At 35.0% G+C, this 13,042-nt stretch overlaps 1 protein-coding gene across 3 annotated transcripts; it reads right to left on the bottom strand.

Annotated features, from left to right (window-relative positions):
* Positions 1–1,518: 1,518 nt before the first annotated feature.
* On the bottom strand, positions 1,519–10,451 carry LOC109339362 (putative cyclin-B3-1). 3 transcript variants are annotated; one of them, XM_019576784.1, is made up of 24 exons: positions 10,376–10,403; positions 10,322–10,340; positions 9,982–10,039; positions 9,812–9,878; positions 9,693–9,725; positions 9,008–9,065; positions 8,824–8,872; positions 8,636–8,726; positions 8,088–8,145; positions 6,866–6,914; positions 6,694–6,772; positions 6,518–6,547; positions 6,371–6,425; positions 6,178–6,226; positions 5,927–6,083; positions 5,534–5,579; positions 4,635–4,925; positions 4,430–4,549; positions 3,264–3,353; positions 2,976–3,137; positions 2,829–2,888; positions 2,241–2,339; positions 1,845–2,023; positions 1,519–1,768 (listed from the first exon to the last, which is right to left on the bottom strand). In XM_019576784.1, the coding sequence occupies exons 2-24, from the start codon at positions 10,334–10,336 to the stop codon at positions 1,633–1,635; spliced, it is 2,031 nt and encodes a 676-aa protein (XP_019432329.1). In that variant the 5' UTR covers positions 10,337–10,340; positions 10,376–10,403; the 3' UTR covers positions 1,519–1,632. The 3 variants fall into 3 exon arrangements, with proteins under 3 accessions (XP_019432329.1, XP_019432328.1, XP_019432330.1); XM_019576783.1 differs by having other exon boundaries at positions 10,322–10,451; XM_019576785.1 differs by lacking the exon at positions 9,693–9,725 and having other exon boundaries at positions 10,322–10,451.
* Positions 10,452–13,042: the final 2,591 nt, after the last annotated feature.

The raw sequence follows: 13,042 nt of genomic DNA, 5'->3' as shown, positions 1-13,042 counted from the left end.
GACCCAATTCCATTATGCTTTATTTTTTTTATTTAATCCTACTCTTTTAGAATTGCATAAAAAACTAATAAATTCTTTTACTGCAACTTTCATTATTTTATTATTTTTCATTTTTAGTTTTTATAAAGAAATGCTAGAACAAACATAATGATTATAAGAGATTTGAAAACATACCTTCTTATGTTTGTTCTTGTTTATTATGTTAGTTATCATGAGGAATTGAGCACCCTCTAATAAGAATATTAAATTTGTTTTATTATACCATATTTTCTTGTAAAATAAAAAGGACAAAGATATATTACAAATTAATACACTATTGATATTAGACATGATGGTTTATTTTACATTTGTTTGCATACTCCAGCTTTTTTAGCTTATAAGAAAAGCAATGAGATTGATGGTAGTGGTGGAGCTGTTGGCATGTTCCTTTTTTAATTTACATTTTTTCTTCATATAACCTATGTAGATACAAAGGTCTAAAAAAGAATGAAGCTTGGATATGCTATTTTAATATATATGATGTACCACTCCAACTTGCATTAAAAGGGACGTATAGTTATTTTAATTTTACTTTAACTTAATCTAGTATAGCATTGCAATTAGAATATGAAAACATTTTTATAAGGCAAAGCAATAAATCTGAATGAGTATAAGGACAAAAACTTAAGGTTAGAATTCAAGCAATAGATGAATATTTGTTTAGAGTTGGATTTAAGTTGAGAAGCTAAGGAACATCCCAAAAGAACTTAAAAGTAAAGTGGGTAGTTCTACAACTTTTCACATACTTCATCTTTTTACCTATATGTCCAAACTTCATCATCATTTATGTCATTTCACAAATATATATTAACTTACCTTCCATTTTTGCGCTTTAGTGGATCTAATAATTGCAATAACTTCTTTATTTCTTCATGTTAAAAAACAGGTTTTTTAGATACACATGCAACAGGGAAAATCTTATATATTTGTTTAACTTCGGAAGCAATTTGATGAATTACTTCTCAAGATTTTACATGATAAAAATGTTCTGGTTAATGAAAGTTATTTGGGAAAATCTTGATTTATTTATTTTACCAATTCCTATAAAACTTATTTGCATAGTACCCTGCTCCCATTTTCTTTCATACAACACAACTTAAAAATCACCTTATTTGAAACTAGTTCAATTCCCCCACCCACCCTCACACACATTGTTTCTAAAACCAACCTATAGGATTTGCAAACATGTCAATTTTTTGTTACTAGTATTTTAAAGCCCTTTTCACAACAAGTGCTAGTATTTTACTCTTCCAAGAACAAGAAAATTTACATGGCTATAGCACTTATAACCATGCATGCCATAAACATGAATTACTTCTAGAGATCATTAATAATCAATTTGCTTTTAAGTCACCATAAAGTGCACTTGAATTCTTTACATACTTCTCAAAGAAAGCAAACCATTACAGCTAGAACTCAGGTTATGCATCCATCCAACCTTATGAAAAGAAGAACCTTAACTGGAGTAAAAGAGATTTCTTTAAATTTAACTCCATTCATAGTGCATGCTCATATGCCAACACAAATGTGGTTACAACATCATTCCAAGAGTTTACAAGAATATCAAATTATATAACAGAACTATAACTCGAATCACAGTGGAAGCTTATCTAACGGTTTCACTGCAGCAACTCCACTGAGTTCTGGTCTGGAGTATTTTTCGTGAGTAACCGCTAACTTTCCAAGTCCAGCAGCTTTATGAAACTTTAATATCATCTCCGCACAATCCCTGTAAATATTTTAGTTAGCATAAATAGAAATCAGCCTAATTTTAAACAGCAGAAGAAAAAGGATGGAACAAGTGCCTGATCTGTGAAACTCCGTAACGGGCATGCTTGTGAAGCAAAGGGGTCCATGGAGGGGTTATTTGTATAGTACAGCGTGCAACATAGAGAGCTGATGCACATAGTAAGGAAGGCTTGAACGCTAAAGCTTCGTATTCGACCAAGCATAGGTCAATAAGAAAGAATGCCATGTGTTCAAGTTGGGGGGGAATTAAAAACAAAATGTTAAAAATCAAACTAAGTCCTGAATAAAACCAATTAGAAAGAATAATTTCCCATCCAAATTAACTGATCATCTATGAAGCCAAAAGGTCTAGAGTCAATGTCAAATTGATATACTAAATTGGTAATCAACAATCTCAGAGATAGTAGATTTGTATTGTAGCGGGTGTAGCCCATGTGTACAACGTTACATACCTTCTTATCTGATTGTGCAGCCTTCAGAAACCTCACCATAAAAACATAAGGAGTAGGAGTATTAAGACGGAACTTCAATTTTCTAAGAATAAGCTTCTCCTGAATAGAAAAACCACCACTCCACATATCAGAATAGAACCATAAGAAGGGTGGCATTGCACTCCTTAACAGTCAATAACAATTTTATAAAAACAAAAATGAAATCATAGTTGGTTAGAAAAGAGTGTTAATTAAAGAGTCGGAGTGCTAATAGCCCCAACCCCATAAGAAACATAAACTTTATACAGTGCCAAATATTCAAAACAGAAACCGAAACTTGAACAGTGGCAAAATTTTGGAGTTTTTCAATTAAAACTCTATACACCTTGACTTCCTGATTTAAATTTATTTTTGGCCCAATAATAGAAATTTGTGTGATCAACCTGAATATTGGTTCAAAGAAAATTTCACCAATTTGTGTATTTTATGACTTAAGTAAGTTCATTAATTTACATAATTATGCTATGAATTTCCTGAGTAGGAGTCATACAGGGCAGTGTAGTAAGAAATACTTAAAAATAAGTCATTAATTAAATATGTGCATCTTACCATTCCAAGCATTTGATCTCTTGTATATGACTGAGCTGAGATGCTTATTAAATCCTTGACCTAGAATAGGCACAAAACACATTACAATCATCACAAAAATCATGCAACATTTTCTTCAAAAGAAAATGTTCTAAAAATGGTTTTTACCCGAGGATGCCAAAAATCCTCATATTTTGAGGCCAGCAAGAGTGCAGTAAGACCAACTAACTGCATATCACTCTTATTTATTGACACCTGGGAAAGATATTGATCCACCAATGTAACTGTGAGATACAGTGTTTCTGGCATCAAATCAAATTTGAAGTGTACCTGTAAGAGCCAAGAATGTATATGCAAAGAGATTTAATATGATAAAGCATTTGTAGAACGATAAATAAAGGAAAGGAGATAGAAAAAAGAAAAGACATTAGAATGTGGTGGAAATCAGTTTTATACTTCAATTAACCAGTTGATCAATATGGCCCGCATATGAGGTGTAATGTCTGTCTGTATTGACATGTAATTTGTCAGAGCTGGATTATGTGCCTGCAATTAAAAGCAAAATAAAAATAGACAACATTTAACTAATAAGTTAAAAATGTAACAGAATTTTTTCATAGACAAGAGAAGGCTATGGTAACATGATTACATTACACTGATGGGAAGGGGCCAAATTTAAATCAGTGAAACGATGGCAATAGCAGAAGAACAAGATTGCAACATCTCTTTCTGTATCTTATCAAGCATATAGTTACAATATTAACATAAAATGTGATTCATGGGCACAATTTTTAGACCACAAATAAAGGTTTTTTTGGGGCAAAAAACTATAGAAATTGACTATCCCTGATAGAGCGTGTATGATTAGACCACCAATTTCAGAGGGTGTATATGTTTCAATCAAGATAATCCTTGAAAGATTGTGGTGACTTACAGACACAACCTCAAAAGAGAAGACATGAGCTGATAAGCACTAAAAAATGAAGAAAAAAAACAACAAAAATGTCAAATTATTGAAATTGAAGAGAAGCATACTCCTTAAAAGCTTACAAATTCGAAGGTTGAAAAATTTGATGTCCTGTACCATTTTCTATTACTCAAAATTATTCACAGATTCTACAATCAGTGGAACTACTGAAATCTATAGTTAAATGGACACAACATAGAAAGAGACGAGCATCTTTAGAAAAGGAAGCAACTTAACCAAAGAAGTATACTGGATTGGGTATTTTTTAGTACTTATGATAAAAATCAGTCGGAAAGTGACAACTATTGAGATTATTGAGATATAGATAGAAGATTGTCGAGATAATTATTAGACTGTATGTGATTGAGATTAAATATTATGATTATCATATCATGAATGTGATTAGGATTAAATATAAGATTATTGAATCATATCATGTATGCAATTAGGATTAAATATATAATTATCAAATTATATCATGTATTTAGCCTTCTAATTTCATTTCCCTAAAATTAAGGGATTCATGTATGGGCTCTTCTATAAATATAAAAGGTTGTGTGCATACAAACCACTCAACCAATTCACATAAACAATTTGTCCCTTTCAAGTACAACAAAGAAAAATAAAGTACCAACAGAGATGTGATGAATATTACCTCACAAACCCAATAGTACTGATAAATCTCATCAATATATTCAGAAACTTCTAGTTGATTGCATTCATTATCTATATCTGGCAGGTTATCCTGCTCTGTAACTTCACTTTCCTTTAAAAACTGCAAAATGAGGCCATCTGTCACTGAAATTTATTTAGAAATTAAGTACGAAATGTGGTTTAACATTAAGATAATGAGGATCAACCTTCGATCTTTCTATTATTGAGGTGGTATAAGATTTTCGGCGAGATGACTTTTTCCTTGGAATGAATGACAAATCTGTTTTGTGGTTGCTCTCATCATTAGATGGAAGATGTACTTGATTTGTATCATCAGAAACGATCACCGAACCATTCTCAGGAAGAGACGAAGAAGCTGTAAGCTCATCATGAGCTGACATTGCAGCAGTTGATTGTGATTTCTTCAGACCTGATATGGATGTAGTTTTTAAAGTTCTTTGACTGGTGGAAGCATTCAGTGCAGTCCTAATAAGAGGCTGTTACCAACAACAAGTCTCATCAGGTTCACACTTTACATTTCAAATCTTTGATTAAAAAGTAATCTCAAATAAAGAAGAACAATCATAATCCAGTGGAAATTATTGCCTGGCAAGACAGTGGCTTATAGTAACTTAAGGAGTAAGGTGCAATATTTAGCACATCTTAAGCATCTAAGTACGTTAACATGTTTGTTAATAAAGCATTAAATATATTAGCTAACTTAGGAGCATCAACAGACTCAGAGCAACAGAGAGTGTGCCACTAGCAAGAAAATAAGTCGAAAATCAGACAAACCCAGGTAAACCGTTTTGACAAACCCACTAGCAACAGACAGTGTACAGCAATCATATATGTGTACCTTCAAAGGTTTTATCTTATATTTTCTTACTTCAGTATACTACACTACATGGTTCACTGTTATTGATTACACATTGACATACAACCATCACAAAGAAAATTATGTATATATATAAACAACAATGAAACAAGCCTGAAAAAGTAAGCAATCAAATGGAATGCAATTCTACACAACAGTTGCTACATCAATCAATCAAAAAAGATTGTACAGATAATAAAATTTTAAAGTACAGCCAAGCCAGCATACCTTGGTGGACTTCCTTGAGGATGTGTGTAAGGCATTGGTTTGAACCCTGCATCCCAGATGAATTGAATGAAAATGAACAATTAATATCAAGCAAGGAGATTTAGTGGTTATAACTGATGAATACAAAAAATAATGACTTCTAGGAACTCTAGTTTCTGCAAAAGATAAAAGAACAAATCTTTGCTCTACTACCACCAACTACAAATGTAGGCATTGCTGTCACTGATACCAATTTGCTAGACATTAGCTCTTAATTGGCAAGCTCACTAGCTTTGCAACTTGATGATCAATAACAGGCAAAACATGATGCAAATTCATACACCTAGAAGTACACACACTTCACATCAAGGCAGAAAGAACAACCTAATTTTATGATTGTATTGCATCACTTACATTTGAACAAAGCCATCACTAACTCGATTCTTCCATAGATGGCTTCTTGCAATGACTGGTTGGCTTCTTGAATTAACAAGTTGGCTTCTTGAGTTAACAAGTTGGCTTCTGGAATTAACAAGTTGGGAACTAACTCTTCTGCCTTCTGTTGCCTTAGCTGAAATCAACAGTAAATCAAGTTTATCAACTTAGCATAAGTAAGTTAATTGACATTTATAGCATGCATGCATATCTATGCTACAGCTTCTTACTGGGGAGAGCACTTTGTCCTTTTGCTGTTTCAGAACTTCTATCATTTTCCTAGAAGGAAGTAAAATAATGGGGGTGTAAGAAAAGGACCAAGACTTTGAATAAAAAAATCAGGCAGTTTGATTAAGAACTATTCAAAAAATATATGTTTTAATTATTCACCACCATGAAAGACAAAGGCGGTATTATAATAACCTTTGTGCTGCTGATATCTGCCCTGCTTACCCTCCTTGGTACTGGTAAAGACTTCCTTCGATAAGAGACAAATGAATATTCTGGTTTGAGTAACATTTTATTTTATTCATAAAAAGCTTATGTGAATCAACAAAACTAAATACATACCTTGTAGCTAACACATGCTTTCTCACAAACCTAAAAGAAAAGAAACAATGTGACATAATTTCTAAAAAGAAGTACTTGTAAGTTGTAACCATAAAACCATGAATTAGTTCAATATTGTACTATCTAATTTAATATTCTACTAAATGAGAGAGCAACAAAGGACAAGATTCCAGCACCTCTCCTTTGTGGTAACAACTGATTGGGCTACGTCTGTATCATTCTTCTGATGACCTAAATATGCCCTTGAATCTGTGCCTGGGGATTAGTAGATGAAAGGGAGATAAACAACTAAATGTCATTCCAATTATCAGAAATATAAAATAAAAACCTTAAGGAAAAATTGACTACCTTTCTTGGAAGTATCTAACTGAACATCACTCTTTCTTTGCACTCTTCCCTAATTTGAGCATAAAAAGTGATCAGTATTTTATAGTTATAGACCTGAGGAAAATTTAGTGTTTATCATATAATTATATATTGCCTTTTTACCATCCCCATGGATCCAATCACAGCAAGACAAAAGGAAAAAAGGGTTTCATTGTTGGAGCAGAATAGAAAATAAATAAAAATAGAGAACGATGGAGTCGGCAAAGTTAGTGGTCAGCATATATCTGCTATCATATGGCAAACACAAAATCGACCTGCTCTAAACTCATTGAATTTATCTGCAACTACCTCAAAATTGTTTATGTTGTATTAGTATATACGTGATTATTAGCTGCACTAGAAAATGCCAATTGCTACACCATAGGCTGGTATAGAGTGATAAAAATAAATGCATTCCAATTCCACCATAAAAAGGAGTTAGGTTTCGATGACATATCTTCTGAAATTCTTTGTATTTTCTAGGACATCAAGTGATAGTTGTTTATTTTGGAGATTCGTTTCAAATCCACTGTTAAGTCAGAAATGTTATTCCCAAATAAAGCCAATCCCCACGTGCTTGCTTTGTAAAGAAAGGAAGATGAAGACAACTAAGGGTGAAGGTAAAAAAAGGGCGACCCAATGTTGTGAGGCTCCCACCTAGTGGATCTGGTCATAAAGCAAGCAACCTTACCATCACATTGAGGATCCAAAGGGAGGCCCAGACATGAGGCTCCCACCTAATGGGGTATGAGAATGGCATATGTATGCAACCTTACACTCGCAAGCGAAGAGATTATTTCTAGAATTTGAACACATGACTTCCAGGTCCCAAGCCAAGCAACCTTACTGTTGCACCAAGGCTCACCTAAGGGTGAATATAAAAGAAAAAGAAATCATGAACAGATGAAATTCATAAATTATAAGCATATATCTAGAAATGATTTACAACCATAACAAACACTGGTAGAACTTAGAGAACACTATTTTGTATGACTACTTTTCCCACTTTTATGTTTTTCTAAGTGATATTATGGACTTTACAGCCACAGTCCCATTCATTGTGTCATCATCAGATATCAAGGACATTAATCAGCACTATTAAAAAGTAGTACTTCTTCATCCAAAGAATTGATTATGTAAACAAAAAGCAACATGGCGTTAAAAGAAAGTGGAAGAGCTATGAGTTTGTAACTAGTGTTCATACCGTGAAGGATTTCCTCAAAGAGACACTCACTATTTTAGTGCTTGAACCTGTTGATACCCTAGAAAGGCACGTACAACATACAAAATGAAATCAAGTCATAGACATTAAGCAGTAAAGGATGCAAGTATTAGAGGAGATAAAGACACCAAAAATTAAGATACTACCTTATCCAAGCATATGTAAATATATTACATCAATCTTTTTTCAAGATAAAAATATCACAAGAACAAGTTTTATAGCCAATTGGACCACATAATATTTTAATTTGCCACTAGATAGACCTATCAGAATATTCAAGTGCAGGAATTGAATGCCACTAATAGTTGGTCTCTACATCATCTGAAAGAGGAAAAACAAAACATGGGAGTAGATGGAACACTGGCTACTTCTATATCTGTATTTATACTTTTATACCTACACATAATATATGTGCTGTATTCCAAAATTAACCTGTAACAGTTTTAATAGAACAACAGTAAAACACTGTGACCTTCCCGGAATAGAACAGTTAACATTATCTATCTACCCAGAACAAAGAAGATTCTCACTTTATTCTGGAGCCATCACATCTAATATTTGTCGAAGAGTTTTGTTGGACATTGCTGACATCAGCTAATGCCTTTCTCACATTTACATTTGCTACAAACAACACAAAAATGAAAATGGTAAATGCATCCCACAACATATTTCTGTCAAAGTTTCAACACAAATTAGTTTAGTTAAAACTAAAACATACCTGAAGTACCATATTTGACAGTCCTTTTCTCCATAGTTTTGGGACCGCCCTACACCATCAGTGGGTAAGCAAGTAGAAATTATTTACGATATTTCCACCTTCGCATGCTCAAGGATGTGATATATACCTTCCATGTATTAACAGAAGTTATAGAGTATTAAAATAGTATGACAATGCACATTACCTTTGCATTGCTGGCACAACTTGGGATAACCCCTTTGTTAGCTACCAAAACATTCCTTCTACATAAATTGCAAAAAAATAATGAGACTCAACAAAATTTGTGAATGTTAAAAGAAAATGAATGTCATTCTGTGATTCTGATGGATGTTGTCATGGTTTCTAAAAAGCAACAATTTTGCACAATGATGTGCCACAATGTAAGACTTTGGACTTCATACATTTTGTATAAAAGATACAATTTCGGACAGCCTTGTTTAACTTATTTTCTTGAATGACAAGGTATTGTGGTCGAAAACCAGACTAACCTATTTAAATACGGCAGTGGCCCTTATCATGGCTCGAACGAGTGATTTGGTGGTCAATTTTTTTACCTCAGATCTAACAGTTAAGCTAACAGGTCATGTTAATTTGAAATAAGAAGAAATCTAAAAAATAAAATGTTGAGAATTTCAAAGCCTAGGTAGAAACAAAATCCCCTCAACTGCAGCACCGCTAAAGGGCTTCATTGTGTGTCTAACATCTCAGAGGAGCAAACAACAAAAGTTAAACAACACCATCCTCCATTAGCGCTTCAAATCTCTGGTTATTAATGCTATAAGAGTAAAGAACCACCAAAAGTGATCATCTACCCGGTACAACTCATGGAATAGAAATCGCATGTTTTGAAGTCAGAAAAGATGCCATACCTAGAAGTTTCGTCCGATTCTCTTGAAGATTTCCTAAACAGAGGTTCCAAATTAATTCTCGAAAATACATATCCATATACCCAGTTAAGATACATTCTCAATCGCGAAGAAACACTTACATGAGCCTATCACTGGCTTTAACACATTCATTTTCTGAATAAACCTTACAAGTCCTAGTACCATCCACTGTTCCATACATATTAAAACACCAAAAAGATCAGTATGGTAATTAACACTTAAATTCTTAAGCAAATCAAAAACAAATTAAGGTTCTACATATTACAGATACCAGTTGTACGAGATAGAGCAACTTCAGAAACTCGTGTTGGAGCCACTTTTGATTTTCCCTAAAAACATTGAAGGATAAGAAGGTGAGTAAAAAATTTATTCCTTAGTCATGTTTAACCATTGTTGACTCTTAAATAAAATAGTACTAATGAATAGTGAATAATGTCTATTGTGTATAAATCTTTACGCTCTATATAAAAATGCAAGAGAAAATAAAGGAATTGGACACAGTGGCATCTACGATGGAGGGTAGGGTTTTAGTGGGATAGTTGAAACGTAAATGATAATGTAAAATAATTGAATGAATAAAGAAAAGAAGGAGTTGGATGAAGTAATGGTACCTTGAGAGAAACCATTGAGGTATTGGTTTCTATGGATTTAGATTTGGTTTTGAGAGGAAGAGAAAAAGGAGAAAGAGACCGTTGAAAATGACTCAAGTGAAAATCGAATGCAATCAGTACCGCGCAGTGCCTTATATTTTCAAATTATATATTTAATTATTTATTACATCAAAGTACGAACTTTAAAATATTAACATGTATCATATTTAATTATTTTTTATAAAAATATTTTTATAATTGAACAAAATAATATATGTATAATATTTTTACTAACAAAATGAGATAAATTATATTATAGTATGATGAAATATTTTATTCTTTTTTTTAAAATGCCAAAACAGTAAAGAAGAAAACGTACTAACATTATAAGAGTCTTTTACATTGTCATTATATTATTAGGATCATTCATTCTTAATTATTATTCACTTTAAATATAAATATTATTAAATTGTGGATAATATACTGATGGTGTATAAACCTTTATAGATGTATCCTCGCACTCGAGGCAATCCTGTCCGAGTCGGGTTCTTCCTTAAGAGAAATCAAACATGTACCACTTGAACCAACGTCCATTAGAAAAGTATATCATGTTGCAAAAGAAAAATTGGGTGGAATCAACCAACACATGCACCAAAACATTGTCCAAACCCCCTCAACTGAAGAAATGGTTGGATTGATAAAGAGAATTCTTGATTCCTGGCTAAGAATAGTTGTTTGAAACTATTTTGTTTTACATTTCATATTTGTTTTCCAAAGCTCTATTTTGTTTATGATATTTGATGAACTTTTGTGGTGATTCTGTTTCCATGATTGATTATAGTGGCATGAGACTAATTGGGATAGATTCAAGGGAAAAATTGGAATTAAAAATATATTTCCATATTTGAGGAAATGTTTCAATGAATTTATCCAAATAAGATTTATTTTATTATCATATATAAATAAATTATTTAAGAGTCAATATTCTTTTTAATTAATATGAAAATAAATATAATACCATAATCTTAATTCCTCAAGCAGTACTAAGGTAAAAATATTTTCTCTTTGTTCCTACCCGGCGAACCAAAGAGACGCATGCTTGATCGCCGAGGTAGGTCCCGCATGCTTGGCCCACCAGACCTTAGAGACACCCCCTAGCATGCCTTCTGTACCTCACCAACCCACCTGCCAGCGCGACAGACAGATGGCAGAACGGCTACCAAACCAGCCACAGGCTAAAAGACAAGAGTGGCACAGAATACGGTCCTGGCAGACCGCCTGACACGGAAAAAGCAACCCCCGACAATACCCTTGGTTGACCACGTGTTGCACTACCTGCCAAGAGCCTAAAAGTTAACTCTCCCTTCTATAAATAGGAGCTTCTACCAACAGGAAGTATCTCAATCTATATATTCTCTAGCATTACTGATTCTATTACTTTCTACCTTCATATTCTCATATTCCCATACACTTAACACCGAGTTCATACACTGACTTGATCGTCGGAGAACCTTTTCAGGTACCTCCACCGGCGGGTCCAGCTCTTCTGCATCATTTTGCTACTTCGACGTCCTTCCTCTTCTCCATCCTCAGCAACTGATCAACTATTGTTCCATACCTTTGTGTTCTAGGAAAGAACATTGGCGCCGTCTGTGGGACAACTCACACCATGGTGACTACCAGAAACCGAGCTCTATCTACCAGTCAAGTCGACCCTGCCCCAAGTACTCTTCCCCCAAGACAACCATCCCATCACCTCCTCCAGATGCTGGAACGCCAGGAGCGGCTCATCCAGCAGCAAGCCGACGTAATACAAGAACTCTGCCAATCCAAAATAAACCCTGAGGATCACTCGGAACGCCCTACTCACGAAAGTAACCGTGAAGAGTCAGCGAGCGAGTCCCGCCCACCATCCCAACCAACCCCGCACCACTCCTGCGGTGCTAGACATCCTTTTACACCTACCATCATGGCTTACCCATTACCCTCTCACTTCACCCGCCCCACAAACATGGACCAGTACGATGGAATGGCAGACCCACAAGATCACCTTGACGCCTTCGAGGCTTCTATGTTATTCCATGGGGCGACCGACCCCATCATGTGCAGGGTCTTCCCCTTGACTCTTAAAAAGGCAGCCCTCCAATGGTTCACACGCCTGGCTCCAAACAACATCAACACTTGGGGAACTCTAGCTTTAGCCTTCAACACAAGGTTCACGGCAAGCAAGGAGCAACCCAGGACATCATACACACTGTCTGGCATTCGCCAAGGATCTAATGAATCCATCCGGGCATATCTAAATCGGTTTAATACCGAGGCTATGAAGGTGCGTACTCTAAGCCCTGAGGTAGCAGTGTATGTCCTCGTTATGGGACTTCAAGAAGGTCTTTTTCGCACGGAATTGGCCAAATACACCGATCTTACCATGGAGGACCTCCGCTCCAAAGCCCAACAATTCATCAATCTGGAAGAAACCTACCATATCCACGCCCATACCGAGCCCCAAACACATCACCCCTCACGGGAAACCAAACGGCCAAGACTCCACGACCTACCCCGCGACCTACCCTCACTAACTAAAAAGGCCAAATACTCCACCTATACCCCCCTGAACGCCAGCCGCTCAAGGATTCTGCAAGAGGTCCTCTCCACTCACCTCGTCCAACTTTCACGCCCACGCCCTACCAAGCCAGGCCTGCAAGACCGATCCAAATACTGTGACTATCATAGTATGTTCGG

Source organism: Lupinus angustifolius, unplaced genomic scaffold, assembly GCF_001865875.1.
Source record: "Lupinus angustifolius cultivar Tanjil unplaced genomic scaffold, LupAngTanjil_v1.0 Scaffold_74_5, whole genome shotgun sequence".
Classification (NCBI taxonomy): domain Eukaryota; kingdom Viridiplantae; phylum Streptophyta; class Magnoliopsida; order Fabales; family Fabaceae; genus Lupinus; species Lupinus angustifolius.
Note: the sequence above shows the minus strand (reverse complement) of the source record. Positions and strands in the feature narration are given on the sequence as shown.

What these genes read in the sequence shown, in the direction of transcription:
- LOC109339362 (XM_019576783.1), bottom strand. An exon ending in GTTGTGCCAGCAATGCAAAG is followed by an intron (nt 8,873 to 9,007) that starts GTAATGTGCATT and finishes CTGATGGTGTAG; the next exon opens with GGCGGTCCCAAAACTATGGA. An exon ending in AGTGATGGCTTTGTTCAAAT is followed by an intron (nt 5,580 to 5,926) that starts GTAAGTGATGCA and finishes TCTGGGATGCAG; the next exon opens with GGTTCAAACCAATGCCTTAC.